Source organism: Ostrinia furnacalis, unplaced genomic scaffold (assembly GCF_004193835.3).
Source record: "Ostrinia furnacalis isolate ACB-3 unplaced genomic scaffold, ASM419383v2 OfSCF0319, whole genome shotgun sequence".
Classification (NCBI taxonomy): Eukaryota; Metazoa; Arthropoda; class Insecta; order Lepidoptera; family Crambidae; genus Ostrinia; species Ostrinia furnacalis.
In genome coordinates, this window is record NW_021130558.1 from 464859 (window position 1) to 491906 (window position 27048).

The 27048-nt window shown below is 35.2% G+C and overlaps 2 protein-coding genes across 2 annotated transcripts; both read right to left on the reverse strand.

Annotated features, from left to right (window-relative positions):
• Nucleotides 1-158: 158 nt before the first annotated feature.
• On the reverse strand, nt 159-5461 carry LOC114360039 (1-acyl-sn-glycerol-3-phosphate acyltransferase beta-like). Its single transcript, XM_028314596.1, has 5 exons — nt 5112-5461; nt 3422-3555; nt 2801-2982; nt 855-1020; nt 159-744 (listed from the first exon to the last, which is right to left on the reverse strand). The coding sequence occupies exons 1-5, from the start codon at nt 5297-5299 to the stop codon at nt 545-547; spliced, it is 870 nt and encodes a 289-aa protein (XP_028170397.1). The 5' UTR covers nt 5300-5461; the 3' UTR covers nt 159-544.
• A 1650-nt stretch (nt 5462-7111) lies between these two features.
• On the reverse strand, nt 7112-14562 carry LOC114360162 (1-acyl-sn-glycerol-3-phosphate acyltransferase beta-like). Its single transcript, XM_028314745.1, has 5 exons — nt 14175-14562; nt 10508-10641; nt 9516-9697; nt 8601-8769; nt 7112-8224 (listed from the first exon to the last, which is right to left on the reverse strand). The coding sequence occupies exons 1-5, from the start codon at nt 14360-14362 to the stop codon at nt 8052-8054; spliced, it is 846 nt and encodes a 281-aa protein (XP_028170546.1). The 5' UTR covers nt 14363-14562; the 3' UTR covers nt 7112-8051.
• Between the last annotated feature and the right edge of the window lie 12486 nt (nt 14563-27048).

Consider the following 27048-nt stretch of genomic DNA (forward strand, 5'->3'; position numbering starts at 1 on the left):
CCCCCCCCCCCCCCAGTCACAAGTCCTATGGCACCCCCTGGTACCTTCCCAGGATTTTGGGGTTACCTACCGATTCGAAAGACAATCACACCCCCCACCCCTATCATGACATAGACCGCAGATTTGCCATGCAGATGTGCCAGTGAGTACTAATCTGCGCGACTTGTGTCACCCCCTAATGCTTGGCACCCGGGGCGGACCGCCCCCACCGCCCCCCCCTTACGCCGCTACTGGTAAGAAGTCAAAAACAAGTTAACATGACCAAATCACTGCTGCGCTTACATTGCAAATAGGAAATAAATACTTAGTTATTTAATGCTCATCATGAAAACTGCAGCAAATTCTAACTTGAATGATTTGTCTCCTTATAAATAAAAAATGTTGATATAAAGACTCGGTTGTGACTACTTAAGGTAGGTACTCACGATGTAAGAAAAGGACAATTTTATTAATTAGCTACTTATTTATTATATTTTAAATTATATTCAAGTTAGTACTTAAGTAGTGTACTTTACTAGTAGATAAGGATAAAATTATGAATATTTCAGTCTTTTGGGGTACGAGCCTTAGTAGAGCAGTTTTTCAGTAAGTTGAATTTGGTAGGCGGATCGTTCATAACTTCCTTCGCAACCTGTTTATAGACGATGCTCATTTGATTTCGTACATTTTCTATGAGGGCTGGTACGTCTTCCTGAGTCAATCCTTTCGTGGATACTTCTTTTAAGCACTGAATTATTACGTGACCTGAAAAAGGTTTAAAAATTGGATTTTCATCTAAACTGCCGTGAAAAGATTCAAAATAAATTCTTTGGCAGAAAGTTACTTTAATCACTTTTACGCTTTTACGTAGTTACCTTCTTTAAATGTCTTTTTTTCAATATCAAGAAAATGGTATGGAGAGAAAACTACAGGAATAACCGGCACTTGTGACGCAACAGCCAAGTTAAATGCACCTTTCTTGAACGGCAAAAACTCCGGGTTATTGTTTCGAGTGCCTTCAGGGAATATCCATATTTTGGTCTAGAAACATGAAGAAAAATAAGCATTTTAAAAAACTCGGGAAAAATAAGCATTTTAAAAAATCTTTTTGTAACTCGGGATATGTTTTTTTTAATGAATATAATAATATAAGCTAATGGAAACTACGAGGCAAATGGAACGGACCGATGCAAATGCGCCCGATCTTGGATCTTATACAACGTGAATGCGTCGTAGCGTCTTTCCGTTCTATACATGGCCAGAACGCACCCATAGGAAACTGCTCGTGTATATTTCGGAGTGCCTGTTTGTAAATCTGTGACTCCAAACTATACACGAATTTTGCGTACTGATCGTGTATAGTTTGGAGGAGCTTAGTAAAAAAAGTCATCTCCAAACTATACTCGATTAGTTACTACTACACCACTTACACTTGACTAGTGTGTTTAGTTGATATTGATTTAGTAAAATTCAGTAAAATATGGAACTATATTTAAAATTACATTTATTTGATATTATTACATAAAATATTATTATTTTACTGAATTTATAATAAATCTAGATTTTTAACACTATTGTAAGTGGTTTTTGAAATTAAATTGATTAGGTAGATTTCAAATTAAATAACAATTTAATTAATATGAGAGAGAGTGAGAGAAGAAAGTTCAACGCGCATTAAATACAATATTATGCGAGATTTTAAATGCTAGGTTTGTATTGTCGGCCGTTTGGTGTAGTGGTTCGAAGTGGTAGCGGGTTCGATTCCCGCACAGTACAAACATTTGTGTGCATGAACATATTTGTTTGTATTGGACTGATGTATTAACAAAAAAAAGTATTTAATTATGTTTATATCCGTTGTCTAGTACCCATAGTACAAGCTTTGCTTAGTTTGGGACTAGAAGCGCAGTGTAAAATGTCTAAGGATATTTATTTATTATTTATTTTATTTATTAACTTTTATCTCAAGAACAAAATCATTTTGACATATTTCCATACCTACAATTGGTGAAATATAAGCCCCTAAACAAATATCTTTTCTATGGCAGAATAAGAAACACCAAAAAATCCTTTATCAAAACAATGACACGTGTCGTAAGATGATTCAATGTTTAAAGTAGACACGCAGATATGAATTAATCTATCTATATAAATAAAAATGAATTGATGTTCGTTAGTCTGATTAAAACTCGAGAACGGCTGGGCCGATTGAGCTGATTTTGGTTTTAAAATGTTTGTCGTAGTCCAGGGTAGGTCTAAACGGTGAGCAAATACGCGCGCGATATTGTTTTTCTGTAACAGACAAAATTCCACGCGAGCGAAGCCGCGGGCGGAAAGCTAGTATGTAATAGAAAGAGAGGTCAATAAGTCAAAATGACTAGCATGCAACTACTCGCGTATAAATTGTAATCACGCACTTATTACAATACATACATGATTAGTCCGTATGCGTACTGGCGATGTATATTTTGGAGGAAGATAATTGACCTAAGTCACTACAAAGTATACGCGAGCAGTACGCAGCGTATGCGTACTGGTCGTGTATAGTTTGGAGGAGCTTAGTAAAAAAAGTCATATCCAAACTATACTCGATTAGTTTCACACCCTTGCGTTCTGGCTATGTATAGAATGGAAAGACGCTGCGTCGTAAAACATTGCAGCTTGATATAGAATTTAAATAGTGTGTTTGGAGGAAAATAATACAATAATCACCTATATCTAACCAAATATAGTAATCAAAAAAATACCACACAAAACATCGACTGGTAAATTTGGAGACTCTCCGGCGGAGAGCCGTCTCTCCTATCTTTTCTGTTATTACCTTGTCCTTCGTCATAACTTCAGAAGCTGCGAACATTGTCTTGTAGGCTTCCTTTGTTTTCCGTCTATCTATGAACACAATCCCAGTGAGGTAAGCGCTTAATCCAAAAGGCCATAAGTAAAACAGTTCCTTTTTTGCGATGCAAGTCATTTTACCAGCCAAGTCCCAGATGTTGAGTTGTCCTGCAAAATTTCACTTATGAAGATTTGCAAAAAGATCTTAATCAAAACCTAAGATAGATGTGTCTGCATAAAGACGCTCTAACTGCGAAAATTTGACTTGGAACATAGTAAGGCTGAGTTGCACCACCTAACTTTATCGGTACGCACAATGACCGGTGTATTTTATGCTGTTTGACAAATTTTAGACGTTTGTTAAAGTTATATTTAAAGATAACTTTTTTGAATGGGGTTCGGTATTCCTTTCTTATTCCAATTTTCCCTATAAACTTCTGTCACAATATAAACCAATAAAAAACACAAGCATCATGATTTTTGTACGAGTGGAAAGAAACGTTGCGTGTTGGTTAGTGCAGCAGAACACTATTTTAAACTGTTGTAGACACTTGGAGTGATCAAACATTTTACGAGATAGGGATTCTAAAATCATCCTTGCACATACCCAATATGTCTAGAGAAGACTGGTGGTTGCTGACCACGACTGCCCCGCGGTCCTCCGACAAAACCCCTCCTCCCCGAACTATCCAGCGTAGGTTAATAGCCCTCGAAACAAATTTTGCGATCGGAACAGTTATCCTGAAACGTGTAAGTAATGTAATGCGTTTATTTTTGGATTACTTAAGTAAGTTCAAACATTAATAAGTATTACTAGTTTTTTATTGACCTACTAGCTTTTGCCCGCGGCTTTACCCGCGTGAAATTTAGTTTGTCACAGATCGTCATAAATTATAGTCTATAATATGTTATTCTAGGTTATTTAAACAATAATACTGTAAAGTTTCATCAAAATCCGTTCAGTAGTTCTTACGTGAAAGAGTAACAAGCATCCAGATTATTAGTAGGATATAAGGATATTAGTAACAATTCATAAATATTTACAAAATATTTGATTGATTCGGACAACAGTAGGTACTATAACTTAAAAATATTTAACTTAATAACTGTGAGTTATCAAACATTACGGAAATTTTAATTGATAAAACTAAAATTACTAATTAGATAAATATATTACTAACTAGCGGCCGCCCGCGACTTCGTACGCGTGGATCCCGTTTTACCCCCTTTATCTAGATTTTTCGCGGTCTAGATTTTTTCATATAAATGTTTTTTCCCGCTAACTCCCGTTCCCGTGAGAATTTTGCAATATCCTGTTGTAACTTAGCTTTAAGTTTAGTAAGGTACCTGCATGACAAATTTCAAGCGTCTAACTTAAGCGGTTTAGATTTTTCATACAAAAGGATTATCCCGCTAATTCCCGTTCCCGTGAGAATTTCGGGAATTCCTTGTTGTAACTAAGCTATAAGTTTACTAAGGTACCTACATGCCAAATTTCAAGCGTCTAACTTAAGCGGTTTAGATTTTTCATACAAAAGGATTTTCCCGCTAATTCCTGTTCCCGTGGGAATTCCTAAGTATACTATAACCTGCCCAGGAGTATGAAGAATAATTGTACCAAGTTTCGTTAAAATCCGTCGAGTAGTTTTTGTTTCTATAAGGAACATACAGACGGACAGACGGACAGACAGACAGACAGACAGACAGACAAAAATTTTACTGATTGTATTTTTGGCATCAGTATCGATTACTAATCACCCCCTGATAGTTATTTTGAAAATATATTTCATAATACAGAATTGACCTCTCTACAGATTTATTATAAGTATAGATTAATCTGCTCTATCGCATTGGGGAAACCTGTAATGTTAGAGTTGTATGAACACCTATGGCTGAACATTGTATGCTACGACAAAATGCTACGAGAGTTTAGTAGCATTTGAATGAAAATTGCCCGAAAATATATTTAAACGTTTGTTTAGATTAATAATTTGATAGTTAAATCATACCACCATGGCACTAATCATTAAAAAATATAATGCACAATGGTTTCCATGCTTCTCTTATTGTTCCCACGTTACGTTTTATTGTTATTCGAATCAGTTGCCTTACTAATTGATTTAAAGTAACTGGAAAAATTACTTCATTGCTGAAACTGAGGGCTTTCAGTGTTAGGAGGTAGGTACTTAATATTATTCTGTGGTGTTACTAAGAAGTTGGTTGTGCCTTAAATTGGTGGTGTTACTATCGATACAATTCGCTCTAGCTAGTTCATCCAGTATGGAAGAGTTACTCACATCACATTCTGAACATTTCTGGGCTTCAGCAGGAACAGTGGCCAGCATAATGCGGTGACAATAAACGTAGCAAAATAGTATAAGAAAAACTTGTAATAGAAAAGTATCGACGTTCCTTCACCCCGGGCAGATCGTTTGTAGAAGTAAATTAGCACGCACGCCAAAAATATTACGGCCTTGTTCCACATATTGTACTACCCGTAGTACGATACTAGGTCTCCAAATAAAACTACCGCACTCTCCATTACCTCGGCAAGGACTGATTTGGCCGTCAACAAAGCTTGTAACTTTTAAGCACTGTATTAGAAGCTATTAATGCAAATCTGGCACGAATGCTATTTTGACATTGGCTGTTTAATTGTTTTATTATTTTTATTGCAGGTAAGTAAATAATGATGATGATTTTGAGGCACAGACTGTGATTAATTGTTTATTTTAATGATTCAACTTGCTTTTTATTTTAGTTCTATTGTTGTTGTTTAATGTGCTGTGCCAATAAAGTGTTTTCTATTCTGTTCTATTCTATTCTATGATGATTCTACGATACCTATAATAATTTTGGTTGCATGCACTTGTGCCATATTAGCTGTCTGTAGCAATAAATCATTTATTATGTTGTTGAGAGCATTTCTATTATTTTAAGCCGCCGAGTGCATTTACACGAAAACATACAAGTGCAAGATAGACTCGCACAATTCGCACATGAAGGTTTAAGTACCAAAATCTATACTTATTTGGTAGATAATTTCCCGAACTGTTTGTGTCTAGAAAAGGCTTATTTAAAAACAAACCACAAGGCTACTGCGACACAGGCATCTCTTAATGCAGAAGTTACCAGATGTACCAGGTAGAGTCGTTACGTTACCCTTTATAAAAACAGGATTGTGATACTAATTTTGATTTAGATAAACTGTATTCTGTACCAATAAGGTCATTTGTCTAATTAGCCTATGATTTGACTCTCGTCCATTAGCAGATGCGGCCTCTACTACTGCTATAAGCCTCACCTTTAAAAAAGCCGGTTAATATTGTAATATTATGTAACTAATATAATAATGCTATTTACGGCTCGTGCGACCTCGGCCTTTTGCGATATGCACAGATTGTAAATAAATAAACATGCTTAGCGTAACTTAACAGTGATTTATAAATAAGATATTTATACCCGGATGGCAGTTTAAGTTATTTTGGACCATTAGTTAAAAAATCAACGTATTTCTTTAACAGTAAAATAAGCTTTTAAGGTTATCAAAGTGGCAAAACAAAAAATGATGGCGTTTGTCATTATTTGTGTTGTAGGTAATCTTGATTATGTAATATACATAAAATATTTTGTTCAGGCGTTCGTAAAGAGTCGGGAAGATCGATACTGCAAACGTTATTTATTATACTAGCTATATGATAGAATTTATCGATCGAAACAAGTCGCACGCAATGTAGGTACGTAGTGTTAAAACTATGTAGAGACTGCCTAAAGTTCCACACCAAGAACAATAATAAGAAGGGCAAAATGACGCCAAAATATTTAGCTAGTTTTCATTTTTGAAATTTTGACAAAGTCAAGTTCAAGTCACCTTTCTTTTTTTTTTAACTATGTATTTGGGTTATTAAATGAAAAAATCCAGTTAAACGTTACATTAATTCTTGAAGTAGGTAGGTAGGTAGAGCCTATTCATAATTATGTTTAATGATGATTACCTACTCTTCTAATTTTTGAAGTAAAACTAAAACTAAAATATTACTTAATTTATCTGACTTTTTTAGCTAGGAGTAAGTAGTAGTGGTAGTAGTAGTAGTAGCACTAATACTTAGGTTGTTGTAATATCTTACTATATTTTTCATCATAATATAAACCAGTTTACTCAAACGCTTGGTAGGTACGAGTAAGTAAATATCAAAAACTGTTGGGTACGACAGGACACCAATCTCTTCTTTGTTATGAAGAAATAAAAACAACTATTTTGTTTTAATATTAGTAATAAAAAACTATAAAGCTTATAATATACTTAGGTAGGTATATTTATTTTATATGTAACTTACAATACTTACCTACAATTTACGGTTTTCGGCATGATAGTGCATGCATATACTGTGGTGCATGCCCGTCACTAAAATAAGGTAATATTGTGGTAATATCAACAACATGTTAACTTGCTTCCAACAATTATTTGAATATTTTGAAATAAGAATTAAAAACTAACAAATAATATCCAACGGCGTTGTGTGTTCAAAGGCTAAATACCTATATGAGTAAATACCTAGTTACCTACTTAGTTACCTACCAGTTATTTACAAAAAAAGTGTTTAGGCTTTTACCCGCATTCCAAAATAACAGTTTACATAAAACAGTTAACTTGCCTCAATATAACATAATAATGTCAGTTACAGTACAATTTCAAGGTAACGATAAGATAGAAGATAGAGTTATAGATAAAAGTTTTTCAAGCCTCTACTAACATTATCTTTGGTGTTTGTATTTTTGTCCTCTTTTCAAAACATGCGATTTCGCATTATTTTCGCTGATTTGAACCACATTGAACACGGGAAGTGCGGACCGCGCCTGGATGCGGGCGGCGCAGGACCGGCCGTTATGGAAATCCATGGGGGGCCTTTGTCCAGCTGTGGACGTCATTCGGCTGAAACGAATGAACCTCATTGAAAGGGTTAAATTAAATCAATATAATAAAAATAAAATAGAGAATCATCTGTCTTCACAGACGGAATTATCACCATAACGAATAGTTATTCAACTTGATCCAAAGTTAGCATATTTAATCATGATTGCATTACCTACAGTGTGGTTTAATAATTTGTGATCAATTAGATATAAAAAGATCTACTTTTGAATAATCTACGTCCATTAGATTTTTTCGTATGAGATCAAAAATCTAACCAATAATACTAAAATTAATCTAGAATTAAAATTAACATAATTTTTAGTTATCCTTTTAAAGTGAAAGGGTATTTGGCTGGCAATTTGTCTATCACTTCTTTGGCGATTTCCCTGTAAGCAGCTGACATGTTTTCATGGACTCGGTTGATGAGATCTGGCACATCTTCGCTGGTCAAACCCTCGGTGCTTATTGGATCCAGGCACTGGACTACCACTTGACCTGGAATGTAAAAAATGGATTGGTGAAGCTGTTGCAGCCTTGGGGTTCAGTCAGCTAGAGATGATGCTTACACGAAAAATATATTTCGCGATACTTTTTACAAGTTTCTTTGTCAATATCAAGTCTTTTTCACGTCGTATACTTACGCCTGTATTCACAAACATTACTATGAGGTCTCACAGTACGCGTGGATGCACAGGGTCACACACGAACCAATCACAGAGCTCTATTTAACGCTGTGCGTTCGATTTGCTGCTTCACATAAGCAAGCATCGTTTGTGAATATGGGCGTTAGTTAACATTCGTTTCTAGACTGTTAGCAGATTTACATAGAGTGCAAAGAATGTGTCGATAAATCAATGTATGTAGAGCTTACCTTTATCGAAGATGTACTTGTTTTTATTGATGAAGTAGTATGGGGAGAACACCACGGGAATGACGGGCACTTGCGCCGCCACAGCCATGGCAAACGCGCCCCTCTTGAAAGGCAGCAGCTTGGTGTAGTCCTTGTTTCTGGTGCCTTCAGGGAACACCCAGATCTTCGTCTACAAATAAAATGCCAATGTATATTAATAATGTTCAACAAGCATTAGTCATTCTTCAGTACCTACAGTATACATATATGTTGAGTTTTGTATGTGTGTTTGTAGTGTTGTAAATGCTTTTAAATAAACAAATAAGTACGATTATTGTGTAATAAGAAGTTTTACTGCTAACATTCTCACGTTAAATTTTATCAAAAATCGATAATCGGGTTATAATATTATCAGGTTATTATTACTTTATTCAATGATTTGAGAGATAAAGTTATAATTATAAACCCAAAACTAGATATGAAGTACTCTCAAAACATAGACCTATTTATTTTTTGTTGTAACTACCATCTATATCGAAACTCTCAAGTTAAATAGTGACTATGGGTTAGGTTTAAACCTTCATGTTTCATGATTCTCGCACCTACATGAAATTGCTCACCAGTTTCACAGATGGCGTTATTAAGGATGTTTGGGAAAGGTTGGTATACAAAGCCTTGATTACAATGGAGCGAGATGTAATTAGAACACGGCACATAATAATAATACAAGGAAATTAAGTGATGACAAATATGATAAAAGATGTTGACATGCTCTCTGAGCAAAGGTCATGACGCACTCGTATTATTTTTAAGTTGATACTATTTTAGTCCATTCAAATTATTTAACACTTCATGTGCTCCAATGGAAATCGAACCCAGAGATCTCTTTTTTATTTTTTTTGTTAAATTTTCAATAATAGGGTAGATTTTGTTTACCTTTTCATTCACCATCACTTTCGACGTGATCTCCAACTTCTTGTAGGCGTTTTTGGCGTCGGACCTGTTAATGAACACAACCCCAGCAAGGTACGCCGACAACCCGAAGGGCCACACGTAGAAAACCTCGCTTTTGGCTATCGCTGTCATTTTGTACGCCACGTGCCAAATGTTGAACATTCCTGAAAGAAAATGCATTTTCAGTGAAAGTTCATTTACAGTCATACTTTTTTGGTGTACCTATGTCACGACGACAGTATAATGTTAAATAACTTGGTATTTTAAGTGGTTGTTAAAATGCGAGTTTGTTATTAAATTGTCTGATGCCGCTGACTCTACCTCTATGCTATAGTCAAATATTTCAATTTTCAGGCCCAACTTTGTAATGAGTAGGCACTTTACACGAAAAATACGTTTTACAATAATATTTATTGTTACAGATAATGACACGATGATTACTATTATCTTTATAAGTAAGTCGATTATTTTACGAGTATTTCTCTTTTATCGATATCATTAATCTGTGACCGCATAGGCAGTCGAATGTATCAGAATTTTTTGACGTAAGTACCTATATGTATGACGTCCTTTGTTTTGCAACTTGATTTAATTAATTAATTGTCATGATTATGTTATAAAAGGAAGCAAGTTTAGTGTCGAAATTGGAGTTAATTATTTGTTTGACTGAATTAACGTTTTAGATACAGCTGAACTAATTCAGCTCAAGCAAAAGAACTGATTTAACTGGTATAGATAAATGATTGGTTTTGAACCATAAGTTATAATTTAAATAAACTATTTTTTTTAAAGATTATTAGCAATTTGTATTGCACAAATTACTAATAGTCCCGTTAGCCCCTCATGTTTAGCTAAAATAAGCTTGTGTTACGTACGAGTGGGCTCACCACAATAGTCGAGCGGCGCGCGGTGGGATTCGAACCCACGTTCGTCGGATCTCGATTCTCATTCACTCGAGGCTCATTTGATCTTACCTAAAATGTCTAAACTAGACTGGTGGTTGGCGACTATGACGGCGCCCCTGTCTTCGGCCAAGACCTTGCCATTGCGCAGATCCCATTCAATCTCGTAGAACCTTGTGATGGGCTTGATTAACCAAGCACCGAACCTGAAATTTTTTGAAAAGAGGTTTACGTAATTATCTCATTTTTATTAGGATTAAAATAACAAAATATGACATTATAAAATTATAATATCATCCACATTAATGATGACTTTCGAACTTATTCTTGGATTTTAATTTACGTGTCCTCGTGGTTTACTACGGCGTCGTAATAAAAATGCCTTTTTTATATCCAACTTGTTTACTACAAGTATAGGTTGATGGCAATATATCACTAAGGACTGACCACTGTATGGCTGTATTGTATTGTCATAATGAAACTGCAGTATGCCCTGTTAGTGGGTATGGCAATACGAAAACAGACCGCAGCGAGTACGCAAATACGAAATCACATCAATGCGAATGTGGCAACACTGCAGTATACCCAAATGTATGTAAATCACTTCTCTGTGTTGGTTCGTTCGGCTCAATCAACATGTATTTAGATAAAAACATGTTCTATACAACGTATAATTTAAATCTGAGATTTCCTACTGAAGGGCGGACTTGTTACTATGCCTACTGAATAATAACTTGAACAATTATGACTCAATTTACTGTTAGTACGTAATAATAATTTTATTCTTATTAAATAATGCGCACAACTGTGTTTAACACAGCAATTTACGTCATACAAACAAATAAATCTATAATTTATCTATTATAGGTCACTAGGTTGGCAACTCTATGGTGATAAATAAAAATATGATATAAGTTAATAAATAAATTACAGAAGTACTACCGAAGTACTTATAAGGCTGGGTTGCACCATCTTACTTTAACTTTGACAAACGTCAAAAATCTGTTAAACTCCATACAAAAGACACCGGTTATCGTCATAGTTACGGTCACAGTTAGGTGGTGCAACTCAGCCTTATTATTCTGTGGTACTACGCCCTTTTTCAGCAAAAACAAACGAACATATTTTAGCGAAAGATTTACAAATTCAAATTACCTACTTATTTTCAAAAACCAAGCTCTTTTTTATTGTTTCTTTAATTTTATTCATTGATTACTCAATCAATTGAATTTAAAGCCCAATTTATACATATTGTTGAGTAAAGAATAGGTCAATGTGTTGATATGCTAATGTCTTCCTCATAGAATTCGTTGAATACTTTTTCAGTAAATAAAAATACGAGTACATACATTACTGAAATGTAGATTTTGGGTGAAATCAATGTTACAAATTGTATGTTCAATTTATATCACATACCTAATGGTAGTTGGACATAGAGCAAGAGAAAGAGTAGTGTGAATTTTAAAATGTATTAAGTGTGAAAATAATTAAGTACAAATCGATTTAAATAGTAATTTCAGCCTCAACTAGGTACTTCTACTACAGAGAGCTTCCTTTCGGCTCTTGACAGCTGTCAAGTTTTTTATGGCTGCTCCATGAGCCATCAATAACATCACGATATTATGGAAGATGAGCACCTCATCTTGGCCGCAGGAAAATAGAGTTTAAATAATCGACAGCTAATCATATTTTGTTACAAAATAGCATCAAAGTATTACAGCTACTAATGATGCCATAGTGCAATTTTGATGAGCTGTCGTCTGCGCTATGACTGATAAACATAATTAAATAGATGCTAATGAATGTAAACATCCCACCGTCTCTGGTAAATTAGAGAGGTCGTCGCTTTGCAATGGAGACTCCATTGATGAAACTGTAAACGCCCATGACAGGATATAAATAAATGCTCGTGTTCATCCCACTAAGGTCATGAGGCACACTTATCAACCAAGAAAGGGATCAACACCGTTTATTAATTTACGTTACGGTGCGGATAAGTGTGCGTTGCAGTACGGAGTTTCATACAAAGAATATTGACCGCCTCGAGTTGATACGGTTACGATCCGTTTCCGGGTTGATAAGTGTGCTTCGTCCTTAACACTTGCTTCCTGCGAGATTCGAATCATCAACTGCGCTGGCATTATTGTTCAATACGTGAATTATTACTACTTTGGTTCACTATGTATTCACTAAATTGCTAATGATGCGATGCAGTGATGTGCAGTGCATTTACGTAGTCAGTGACACTCAGTGACGTTTATAATAAAAACATGATCCACCTACCCGAGGGTTATTATTATGACCCGTCTGATACTCATGTTAATTAACTTCTACTGTTATTAGTTCACATGATATGCTCATATCCGTGAGTTGCTTATTAACTTCGTCTAATCCAGGCAAGAAACAAATTAATGTATGTTTAATTAAAATATAAATAACAAGCCAATATCAACGACCTACATGATAACAAACTTGAGATATGAATTTCAGGATCAAGCAATGTTTTTATTATTTTTTGGATTCATGATTTACTTAGGTATTGAAAATATTATTTACTGACTTCAGTCAGAAAAGAAAAGAAAGATGGAAAAGAGAACAAGAAATATCTGTGTTTGATCTTTTGGAATGACGACGGTGATCATCGGGTACCCTTACTGTGTTATACTTTTAAGATTTTATAAAAATATTGGAAATTAATACATGGCAATGCAATTTTATTCAAAACACGCTGACAAAGTATTGTATAGAGCTAAATGGTTATAATAATATGATGGCTGGAAACTAGGAAAAACCATGATGTGACCATTATGTGAATGTAATAGTTGTTATTTGAGATAATATCTTTAAAGTTAATATAGGGCTTTCAGTATAAAATTACATCTTTTCATCCAATTGTGGCTGGGGTACCGCAGGGATTAGTTCTGGATCCAGTCCTCTATAAATATTTAAATGTGATTTACTAAGGCTGAGTTGCACCATCTTTCTTTAACTTTGACAAAAGTCAAACCTGTCAAACTCCATACAAACCGGTTAATATTATTGTTACGGTTAAAATAAGGTGGTGCAACTCAGCCTAAGTCCTGGCCTAAAGAACTAATTGTCACAACAGACATGGTAGATAATTTTGTGTGTCGTTAGGGGATTTTTTAACATTGTTTTATAATGATTAAAATGTTTGACTAGTTAGAAGCAAGGCAAATAAATGATAAATAAATTGACCAATCTGCAGTTATTATATTACTGATAGTATTGTATAATAAAGTGACACAAAGAAAACGATAACGTTTTAATATCGCTGAGAAAATGATCGACCAGTGAATAAAATAAATACCTAAAAATTATTTACTTAGTAATTATTGTAACCGTTTCTATGGGATGAAAACCAAAAATGGTATAATAAGAGGTTGGTATAATGTGAGATTTTTTATTTAAAACAACAGAGAACTCGTATTACGCATGGAAGATAATACTTATACGAGTAATCTATTATTTGCCTACCTAGATAAAAAATTGTGTAAGATTGTATACCTACCATGTGAATTCGGGGGGTCTGGCAACATGTCAAATTACCTATAATTTCACCAGTTTCCCACGAGTGTGTTGCTATTGTTATTTTATAATTTAACATTGTGGCTAAATATCATTGATACGAAAACTTATTTTATAATAATATTAAATTAAGACATTTTTATTATTTCTTAGGAACCAATTAGCATTAGAATGTTCGTCTGTTACTTACCTCGCATTATGTACACTCTTCGGATTGAAAAGAAAGAATGGCCAAACGAAGAAAGCGCACGCAGACGAATAAATGTAAAATAGTAAAAATTTTATATGAAACTTTTGTTTGCTGTGCTCCTTTTGTGTTACTTTCCAAAAAAGGTAAAACAAACCCATCAGAAATAACATGAACATTTTGTCCCACATGCTTATCACTAACTATTTATAAGGAACACAATCGATCCGCTAAATGTTTGCGTACACACTGAGTTAATCGTGCCGAGCCCCTGCTTATCAGATTAGGATTCTGTGAGACTGATGTTTAAACTGAACAAAATTCTTTGATGTTAATACGTAAATCATACAGGGTGTGAAGGTGCTGGAAAATTGTTATAGGGGTAGGTTTTTGTTTGAAAAATTATTTCACTCGTACATGATTATGTGTATCATCATAATATTCATGTGTTTCATCTTCATGATTTCTGTTCAACCTCCTTTTTTTTCCTTTTTTTTTCCTTCTCTTTTTTTTCTCCCTTTGTATGTCTATGTATGTATTCATATGTTATTTATGAATTATTTTTTTTCTAAATTCATATTAATTCTATACCGCCTACTTTATTCTCAGTTTGGCCCTAAGGTTGACTGGCAGAAAATGCCGAAAGGCATTAAGTCCGCCTTATGTACACCGTTCTATGTGCATATAAGTTTTAAATAAAATAAATAAATAAATTCATGATATAATCTTTAAAAAAGTAAAAAATAGTTATATGACTTTTTGCCTGTTTTACAATCCTAGAGCTCTTTAAGAACCCTTGTATCCTTGAATACTTAGAAGCGTGAAAAAAAGAATTATTACTTTTTTTATGCAGGACAAGGCAGGTATTTGACCGGAATCGCACCTGATGTTGCATTCCAGATGCAGTCAAGGATGGTACTTAAGTTTCTTTATTGTTTTCAGGAATATTAACTTCGACTAGAGTTACCAGATTTTCTAGAATAGGTTTATGAATTATTTTTAAAATAATCTTAACCCGCTGATTCAATTTTAATCCAACTGGTCCCTTACACTCTGTATCGATCGATCTTTAATCTTAGAAACCAAAGAGTACAAAGGCCTACACGAGATTGACTCCGAAGTCCAACACCACGAACCGAACGTAGATACTTTGCACGTACCTAACAAAATAACAAAGGCAGAGTCGTAAACACTTCGAGGCGAAATACAAGTAAAAGGGTTCGAAAATAAACATGTAAGACTGAAGATGTTAGAACAATCTGACTTGTTACTATCGATGAATATTTCAATCTAACAGTTTTGAACGTTCGCCTTTACTAGGATAGGGTGTGGGTCATGTCATGGACGAAGGTCTTGCAATGTAATCTATACTAGTCTACTATACTGATAATAAAGAGGAAATATTGTATGATTGTATTAAATAGGCTAGCCTCAAATTTTTATAGACGACAAATAAAACATTTTTATATTTTATCTTGCTGACACGATTAGGTCTCTAGCTGTCTAGCTGCCTACCTACCTACACAGTTTTTTTTATAGTTAGTCTTAACTAGAAATTAATCTTCTCTTCAACTACATACTATGAAAAATTTTACATAAATCAAATTAGGTAATGTACATTTAATTGATTTGATAAATAAGTAGCAATTACAAGTAAAGAGAGTTTAAAATTATGTTCTTTGCTTATGATGAGAGAGGACCGAGGTGAAAAAACAAAAAAAAATTAAAAGGTTACGTCGACGAAACTTCAATAACTGGAAAGTTAAACCAACTTTTAAAAAATTATGTATACTAGAAAATTTTACAGGTAGAAATAACTTAAATGTCTAAATTAATTAGGTAATTCATGCGTAGGTTACAATCCGTTGGTACGTGTCTCCATATCGTTTGATAGCGCTCTCTCGTATAAATGATTATTTAAAGCCAAAATTTATCAATAAAATGATTCTATCTGGCGCTGATAACGAGCAGAAATACGTAAATAAGTATACGTAAGTACTTGTCAACAATACCTCCAACATTGATTTTTAAAGTTCCGTATCGATTAATTTATACATAATATGTATAAGATAACGCTTATAGACCTCCATTCAATGTCCCCGAACTTACATTTTCAGGACAAAATAGGCTCACAGTTGTTTTGTTGTGTAGGTACATTGTAGGTTGTGTAGGCACGTTTGCATAGAATGTATGTTAAACCAATTCTGTTCTATTTAGGTAAGTAAACTCATTAACAACTAAACAAAATCAAAACATTTACGTTTACTATGCTAACAGGATTGTTGTTGAATATGACTTCGTACAAATTGTAACTTTAAAAGTCTGCTCTTATTTTGTACACCCTGTGCTAGTCCCTTTTCGCCACGTTAATAAATAGCCGAACTATGTTGGTCTACTTTATTGAATTGACCGCGTGTAGGCACGTGTATTGGGATACGTGCGTGCGTTGGAAGAACCCAGCTTAGTTTACGGTACAGTAAAGTTGCTAGGCTGATGTCACTGAAATAAAAGTTTTACGATTCGCTTTGCCTTCCTCGTAAACTGGCCGAGCGTCAACGTAAACTAACCTAATTTCGGCGCGAACTCCGCGCGGTTTGCGACGCATCATAACTCCCTTAATATTGCTAATATATGTTTCGGAGGCACAAAACAACCGCAACCTCCTCTAACTGCTTATGCGGGGAATGTCTGTTTTGGAAATATTTTCCGGGGCCAATCTACTCTCGTTTTATGTGAAGAAAAATGTACACTCGGCCTACTTTCGTGTTGTAGTTTATAAGTGAGTTGATGGGACCTCTTGTACTTAAGTATTTCAACATAATAAGAAGCTGTACTGTCTGTGCTTAGATCTTTTAAACTACGCAACGGATTTTGATGCGGTTTTCGTCAATAGATAGTGATTTAAGAGAAAAGTTTCGCACATCCGTGTGAAGCCGGGGTAGGTCGCTGTAAGTAAAGGGCAGCTGTGAGATAAAGGGGTGGATTTGCATGTGCTGTTCATACATTTTTTGTCTATATGTACCTACCTACCAATAATGAGAAAAGTGACAAACCTAGTGCGCTAACACTGAGCTGTACCTACTTATACCTACCTACATAGGTAGGCAGGTATTTGTTGTTCCTAGCCCGTCATTAATACATAAATAAATATGTCTAATCTATTTATTTTGTATTATCAGCTTTGATTATTATTAAAAGATTAACCAAATGCGCTGTTGCACGCAATATCTACACGATAATATATTTTAATGTACAAGACTACTCGCAGCTAGCTAGTAGATTTAGAATTTATCAAAACTAATCAAAACAAATAAAAACCTCATAAAAGTGAAACTCAAAAACCTCGTCAAATCTAGCTAATTACAAAGGTAGATTCGCTTAGTGTGGCCCGTCCCGTAAAATTTTTATACTCATTCGCATTTGACAATAAAACATCAATAACATTGAGTTTTAATAGAGGCCTTATTAGGCGAACCTACCTTACAATTTCTCATTAACAAAAGCTGTAAAATAAACCAATTAATAGACTAATTGCCCGTTACACCCTCCATTACCTGCGTCATGCCTTGCACTAGCCAAGGATTCATGTTTCACTTGTAATTTTCTTGGCAAGAATTGGTAACGTAATTAACTAATTATGTTAAAGAAAACGATATTTTTTTGTGTAGTTTGTTTCGTGTTTTTGGGCGATGGGAGCCATGCAATGACTAAATATCCACAGCTTTATAGAGATTATGTCTACCATACTTTAAGTAAAAATGGGCAAGAGATGTTCTTCTCGATTAACATACGTATGTAAAACCAGTTTTATGTTTGATCAGAAGCACTTTTAGCTTCTTACAAATACCAAAACAAATCGACAGCACATCAACTTACTCGTACCTATCACAAAAATTATAAATCCGAAGATTATTGTTTTTTTTACCTAAAAATCAGGATAGGTTGATATTCTGTCGAGTGTGACACCTCTATCAGATGAAAAACGATCTATTACCAATGCAATTATTTAAGTCCTCTTTTATTTCAGATCCATTATGCGCTGATAAGAGAGGAGAGTGCATACCACGCGGCAAATGTGTGGGCAAAAAAATTATGTATTTTACTCGGGTTTGCTACAGGCGCGACTTGGTCTGCTGCTACGATGACACCGTCAAGAACCCGTTGGTAGCCTCACCTACCTATAGTACTGTAACTGTCACACCTGTGGGTGAGATATAGCTACATTCTAAATGTAATTTTTCTTACGATAAATGGGAAAAATAAAACATGTATAAACATTTCATTGTTATTTAAAAAAATACAAATAAAGCCAATGTGTCTTTTTATGTGTTTTAAAATAATTTTGTATCCTATAACTTGATATCTGTCTTATGAATAACCATAAAGTTTCATTAAGTATCAACGCCCAGCCTAAACACTAATGATAGAGTTTAGAAATTTTGCGAAATTTCAATTTAAATGTTGCTTTAATACTCTTAAAGCTAATATTGGTTTTTGCGCCTCGAGCTATTTCCAAATACTTCTTCCCGCAAGATACAATATCTCGTCTTGTTTCAACTTGGCCAGGACGAGGTCGAACAATTAGAGGAAATGAGCCCCTGATGCGGCGAAAGTTCAATTCGAAAAGTTTTTCCAATCAGACTTAAGGTCGGGCGAGTGTTGATTCTATCTCGGTCATCACTTGATTCATGTGATCTCGTTCACATCCAGCCACGGATCTATGCTATTTCTAACCGGGGCAAAATTTTACTTGTTATATCGTTTGAGATGCCTAAAAAAAGCTCGACGCGTTCATAACTTTCATAATATGCGAGTATTTGTGTCCAAAAAAACAACTGGGCATTTCGTTATCGATTTTTTTGAATAACACATTGCGCTTTGTGAAACAATTTTTTTCTCTTCCATTCTTTCCATTTGGCGCCCCTCTTAGGCTGCCGCCCGGGGCAGGCGCCCTGGATTGGCCCCCTAAATCCGTGCCAGCATTCAGCGGTTTTCTAGGTTATTGTGGTCCGTTGATTAATCCTAGGGCTAAGTTAGTAAGTTGACTACGAAATTCCAAACGTCTTGAAATTGGTGGTGAAACTGGCCACAGAATTATAAGAAAACGTTATTTAAAATAACAATTTATTTAGAGCAGGTTTGTGATTTGAGTTAAGCAGTTGTTACAACCCAACAGAAGAAGAAGAAAGTTTGACTGTAACTTCTGTAATACTTTGTTATTCCCGGGGTAAACAAAATAGTTTATTTTATGCCAATCTGTACTAATGTGAAAACATTTTCAGAATCGGATTGGTTGTTCTAGTGATTTCCTCCAACAAACATGTTTACAAAAATACAGGTGATTTCTTTACATTTCATATTATTAATTATTCAATAATGCCAATTTAGAGTAGATAAAAACCTTTTTCTTGTTATTGATATTGGCTTAATAATTTTATTGAAATCTTTAAAAATCAGCCCAGTTTCCATTTCATAACATAAAATGAAAAAAGTTCTACAGCAGAGACATAATAGACTTCAAACACGAAACCACAAATAAAGAGTTTCTGATTTGATATTAACTGAAGACTTTCCTCACGCGGTTATTTAGTAAGGTAACTCTGTTAAACTTGTAAATGAGTTAGGAATCAGCGTAACGCGAAAAGTTGTCAGCGAATACGAAAGAGGGTGCCGAAAAACCTTTCGTTTCCATCAAGCACGAAAGCTGCAAAACTGTAAAACAGTCGTAACTAGTGTAAACAACGACCGGATAATATTTATGGGCTTGTTTTGACAGCGACTGTGACGTGATATTTTTCTTTCGCGCCTAAATTTTGGTCACGTGCAGATCGGGGAAGCGGGAATTGATTACTTCGGTCCGTTCCGCCCCTTGTTTATGACGAGAAAGGATTCAGCCAAGTGTGTCGTTCTCTGTGGAGAATTATAAGAAATATTTTTTCTGGCTCAGAATTTGATTAGTGACTGTTCGACTTCTGCTGGGCATGGACCAAACATCTCGGTTTGAAATTCTACTTAGACTAGAGTGGTTTTGAAGTAGAGTTGCTAGAGTCGATGCAGAAAGGAGAAAATTCACTTCTCCATACTGATTAAATTCTTAGCTATCTATAAGAAATTTTACAGAGTGACATTTTCTTTTAGATAGTGAGACCGCGTCGCCTGAGGGTAATGTCCGTGCGTACACCGATAATATCTTATTATTAATATGCTGAACGTACCTACTTAACTCCATGATGAGCACAAGAGTAATTTGATTTCCGAATGGAATTCAGCCATGGCGCATTAAATTTGCACACTGAAGCATGATGAGGCGAGTGCCAGGAGCGTTTGCCTTACATCTCATTATGTCTTGGCTGCAGCTGGCATTCACACACACGGTACATTATTAATAAGCCAGTAAGCACAGAGTAGCATCAGCGAAAGTGCCGGAGACGGTATACTTCATGAAAATAGCATAGGTACGCTTAAAGGATATACTGTTGAGCTATTAAAACAATAACATGAATTTTGCAAAACATACATTATCCCATCCTTAAGGTCATACATTGCGTAATATTTATGTTTTTTAAGTTATTACATACGTTACGTAAGTAGGTACCTACTACCTAGGTACGTAGGTACAATAATTCACGGGAAGAATGGTCCTATTTTACTTTTCCGTGACCTCATGGTAATCCATAATACTTATCTTATTTTGTATTCATATTCATCATACTACTTACTTCTTTAATAAAGCCAACTAGTAGTAGTAGTACTTAGTACTCGTAACCTATGATCTGAGCTCGTAACTAAGTCAGAAAAGTTTGAGAAAACTATCCCGAAACATAAAAATAATCACGTGTAACTTATTTCAGCTATTCTTATGACTTACTTAGTCTTACGTTGAGCGACAATTATTTAGATTTATTATGTGCGGATAAATTGGTTTCCTGGTTATGAATATTTACAACCTCACATGTTTTATTTCCTGCATAAATTAGATTTAACTCACTTTAACTCGGCGATAATGTGTTTATTATTATAAATGTGTGACATAATACCTACATTTAGTCGCCGTTATTCTTTTGTTTAATACATTTTTCGTAAAATTCAATGGAAAGAGAGAATTTTACGCATCCAAATACTTACCCGTACGAAAAAGATACCATAACCCAGAGCGTTAAGAAAGGACCCAAGGGAAATGAGTCGGTATGACTCAGGATCAAAATTGATTATACCTTACCTAGTGAGAGTATTTGGCATAATGTAGAGCAGATCATTGCCTCATCAATACTAACAAGACCATCTAAATAGATAGGTAAAGTTACACCGCGCTGACTACTAACTCAATTGTACTAACAATCGAGTCTATACACCAAAGGCAGTAAGTTATGCAGTTGTACTGCCACTATGTACTCTGCGGCCATAACCAAACTCGTCTGTTGTCCTAACATTCGCAAGCCTATTGTTTTCAGCTTATTTATTTAGTTTACGGTCCACCAATTCTATGTAACCCGTATTTTTTCTGGAGAATTTATTTGCGTCCATCTATTTCAGCTTGCCTCGTTCACAAATCTATATCGCTATCACAATAAATTCATGATAGGTGAGCCGCAAAACGTATTGCCTGTACGAATATTGGGTTTTCGTGTTTTAAAAATACACGTGTACGAGAGACGGAGGGCTTGTATGAATTTCGGCACGTACCATCGTTACGGTGTTTACATTGGCTACTCGGCCACGTAGTGGTGCCAGGAGCAACGCTGGATAGTAGTTAGAGAGTCGTATAGAGCTTATCGGTTAAGTGTACTGTACTCGTATTCGTTTGTTAATTGACTCAGATTCGAATAGAATACAATTGAGAATTTTTGAGGAACTAAATTGAAATTGTATTCGTAAATGTGGAAAATGAGGCGATATGTTGAAAAATTTACATTATGGCAGTGTTTAGCTTGAAATTGAAGTTAACACTTAAGGACTCGCTAATGGGTCTAACGGACCCAGTCTTTCAATTTTTGTGTATTAACTTTTAAGTTCTGACGTTTGCGATGTTGTCGCTCTGACCTGCCGGTAAATAAAGTGATTTTTTTAATGTTCTATACTAATTTCTCATTAATTGTTAATTAGTATAAGTAGGCAAATCATAGTACTTTACGAAAATATAGGTACAAGGCATTTTTTAAAATAATTAATTACAGAAAATTTCAAAAATAACCCTATTTTTACCAAAAAACCTTCAATTTCTAAAATTAATTGTTATTTTATAAAAACGTACTAAATATTACTATTTGGTTTACTATTGTGGGATATGATGTTCGTCCACAATAAGGAAGCTAGATGTTAGTGCTTCCTTCCGAGCGGGTGTTGTGCTCGGGGACCAAGGTCCGATTTACACCATCTTGGTTTGTCTATATATACTTGGCACAAAGCAAAATGAATTTTATAAAATCTGATTTATATGAAAATTAAAATAATTTAAATGGAGATATCAATTTTCTGACTTCACCATACCATTTATATGCCCATGTTAACATGGGCTAGTGTCGGCTCATTTACCCATTTACCTAACACCCTGTATAGTTTTTACTCAATACAGGTTTTATAGTTTTCAGAAGGATTTTAGTTCTAGAAAATACCTATGTATAATCTCTACATACAGCGGGTTAAATAACCATCACTGTTTGTGTCAAAGGTTGTGAAAGTATTGAACACCAAAGAATGGATAACATAAGTTAAAATAAATTGTGCATTCTCTTTAACACGACGTATCGGCTTTTAAAGTTACATAACTTACATTCTATGACTGTAAACGAATAGAAAGAAAGCTTTCATTAAACACAACGTCGTCATAAGAAAGTATACTAGGTACTTTAACAAAAGACAATAGATTTGGTCTTTTAGTAGCGGTATAACAGCGTAGATTTCAAATTCACCCTGTATAATTAACACCTAGCAAACTACACTTTGGTCTCAACTCAACGTGCTCCGGGCTCCGCGGGGATTGGCTTTACATACTGCACGCCTTTGTTGTACCAACCAAGCTAATCCTATTGCGTTTAATTACAAAGAATTTATTATTATTAAACCACCGGCTTAATGGGTACACATGGGAGGTTATTAGATTTTCATTACGCAATTCAGATTGTTTGTACGCTAATATTTATCGTTGTGTGTCAAGAAAACTGATTGGGAAGTTTCATAATTTCGTGATAAGATATTTAATATCTGTGAAGGTTTATTGGAGATTTTAAAGAGATTTAGCTTATCGTTAATATTTTATGTTATGTTTCCTGATTGTGAGCCAGCTCACGTACTTTTGGAAGGGTAATTACTGGAATCTCATGTTATACCGCTGAGATTTTCATGTGATGATACTGGCGCGGATTCTGCGTGGGATGATCGAGAAAAATTCGAGCGTGATTCGCCAGTTTTAGCGAAGGCTCGGGGCATGTTCGCTGGAAATTCGGATTTATGTTTAAGTCTCATTTTGCCATGCTATTCATTTTGTAGCCTATTAAAACTTGAATTTTTATGATACGTAAAGGAATAGTTACGTTGCGTTCATACAAGTTGCTGGTAGGTACTGTATGCACGAGCGGGCGTCCCTTTTTCTCTCAAGGAATTCGTGTTGGATTGTCTGGATTATTCAGTAAGCTATGCTTAATTAAATACTTTCACTTCAATGTGTGACAATAGTATCTGGCTAGGAAAACATGTAAAAGTTTTATTACTCGTGGTATTAAAAATACTAAGTTTTCTAGTACGTTTTGAGTTGTCACCTAGTTCTTTATTCCTTACTAGCTGGCCCGGCGAACTTTGTTCCGCCTTAATGGCAATAAATAAGCAGACTTTTTTTTAATTTCGAACGGGATAAAAAGTATCCTATGTCCTTCTCCTGGCTCTAAACTACCTCCCTGACAATTTTCAGCTAAATCGGTTCAGCCGTTCTTGAGTTATAAGCGAAGTAACTAACACGACTTTCTTTTATATATATAGATGTAACGTATAAACGTTTACAGTATAATACAATATGTGCGTATAGTGATAGTGGGTAAGGATCCAAAATGATTCCGTAGAATTCCATTTGGTTTATTAGCATTCATTAATCTTCGGCTTTAGACAAGTCAATTCCAATCGCTACTCTTACGTCCGAACCAAAACGATTTGATTTCCAATTTGATAGTCCGCTTCATTTGAATACGGTCATTGTGCGGTCGGCTGGGGCCCATTGAGATATTTTCAAAGCAAAAGTGCTTTTTAACATTCCAATATTGCCAACCAAGTCTGGACAGAGTTTTAAACTCGGGTCGGAGAGTCAATATTGAAGTAATGCCAATCATAACATTACTTATATTAAACAAAAATGTTATCAAATTCCATCAGAAGCGAAACCCAAATCAGAATGGAGGGTACTATTATTTAAAATTCTATAACAACTATTACCTTTATTATTTAAAATTCTATAACAACTATTACCTCTAACAACTTATGTGTGTACCTACTAATTACTCACTGATTAATCACGAAATCTCAGAAACTTTAACACCTACAAACTTGAAATTTGACACGTCTAGGTTTCTTATAGGGTGTCGAGTAGACATCCGTTAAGAACGGATTTTACAAAACTAAATAAGGGGTAAAACGGGGTCCACGCGTACGAAGTCGCGGGCAGCCGCTAGTAAAGTAAAAATTGTGTTTACGAGTAATTTTGGTTAGAGGCTTTTCCAGAACTTCGCTACATCTGCAGTAAGTAAGGTTAATGTTTTCCACGCTGCCCACCCCCAATTACACTAGATTGACGGCTGATCGCTTCCGAATGGAACTGCGCTAATTGGATCGAGTTTACGCTTTATTTGAGTAAACACACAACTTTTTACACTGTTACTGTTGAAGCATTTTTGTACAGGCTGACAATAGTGACCGAGTTTGCGCTGCTTCTTCTCAGCACTGGCCCATTTATTGTCCCGAAGCAGTGGTAGGCTTAATATTGGGACGTGTAAAAGTTCTTTTCAAAAGTATATTTGCAAAAATAAATGAGTTTTTTTAGCTTTTATGAGTTATTTTACTCCGAACTGAGTGGGTGCGTGCTATCTACCTCCAAGATTAGATCACGACTAGACTAATCATTATGTTCTCGAATGTCGTACGAGTTGGATCGTTCTAATTCGAAGCTACTCTACAATATCACGCAACTTCACTTGACAATACATTTTAAGAGATCTGCCTCCCTAGACGAATCATTCGGGTCAGATTCAATTTCGAGATCAAACAATATTTCAACATATAGAGACTGAATTGAATGAATGTTACGAGTAGGTACGAGTAGGTACTTGAATTTAACAACTATTAATATTGTAGTGATGTTTTATCGCTTATCTTATTCTTTTATCAAGTGCCGCGTGAGTAAATCTCCTAGATAAACTAAAGACTTTTATCTAGACCTAAAAGAACAAGATGTTAGTGCAACAGTCGGATCGTTATCGAGTTCAGTGCACAAAAGAGATCGCAGCGCTGCGGTGCGGCACACAACGTGTATACGAGCACCTACGTATCGGGTGGAACGTGATTGGAACCCCAACTAGACCACCTGACTAGTCCGAGAGAAATTGTCGAGGTGCAGATATTTTTTTGCTGCAAATCACTCAAACTTTTACCACAATGCCTTTGTCGCGATGCGGTCATATTGAATGTGCGATATGTACGTGCTATGCCGTCCCTTCTACGATTTTTAGTCCATGTAAATAGAGTCAGGTAATTTTATAAATTTATAACCGCAGGACCTTATGGAAATCCTTGGTCTTCCTTTGTCCAGCAGTGGACGTCAGAAACTAAAACAGAAATTAGGTAATCTTTATCAGTATCTTCAATATTATTTCAATTTGCAATTAAAATAGCCTTAATTAGTCAAATCGTTGCGAGAGAAAGTCAGTTTCAAAGTTAATTTTCTTACTTATTTGTTTGAAAAATTACCACTTTCTTTTGGCACGGACTGTAAAATGACTGGGTACTCGGACAAAGTAGACATAAAAGGGTCCATTGTATAAATCCAGCTACTTATCTCTGTCAAACATAGACTTGGTGCGACAGAATAACTTGGTGCAAAGTTATACCGCGGGGACCGCAAACTTCATCGCTAGTCGCTACTGCCCCTAAGTTGGCTCCAATGCACCGGAGGAATACTAAACAAAGTGAATTTCTTAGATTGTCGACGATAATGAAATTCCCCTAAGATGGACTTAACGAAATTCTATGGAATTTTTAACGGTTTTAATGAGCATTTGGTATTCAAAGATTCCATTTTTAATGTGATTGGGATTTTACCTGGGAATTCCACGATTTACCACTTTTAAATTTATCATAATGAAAATAAAGGTCAATTTCGGAAACATATTGTGTGAAGGAGAATAGCATAGGTTTACTACTACTGAGGTTCACTTACCTAAGGGATTGACAAGTTGCACTGTGAACTTAATTTTATCATTTATCACGTGAATTAGGAAGTGATTTGACTAATCTCCTTTAAATGAACCTCGTCGTAAAACAGTAATATTGCATACCCTCAAATCCTACATAAAGTTGATTTCGGCAAGGTTCCTCGGAATATCATGGTCAGAAACGAATGCGCATGAGTACGATAGCACTTTAACTTACCTTAACGTCACATTTTGTCAATTGAGATTGAAGCTTATTACTTCCATAGAAAGTTCTGATTCGCCAATTTTGGGGTAGGTTGAACTGCTTCTGTCTGTACATGTGTTAGGTATAACAGAATCGGAACTTAATTGCAATCCGAGCACTCCCTAACAGAATTATGGCGGTATGTGACACATTATTGCGTTATTTTCAGGCCGGCCGACTGCCTGCCGTCCGTTTGTACCAGCTAATGATATTGTGGAAGTAA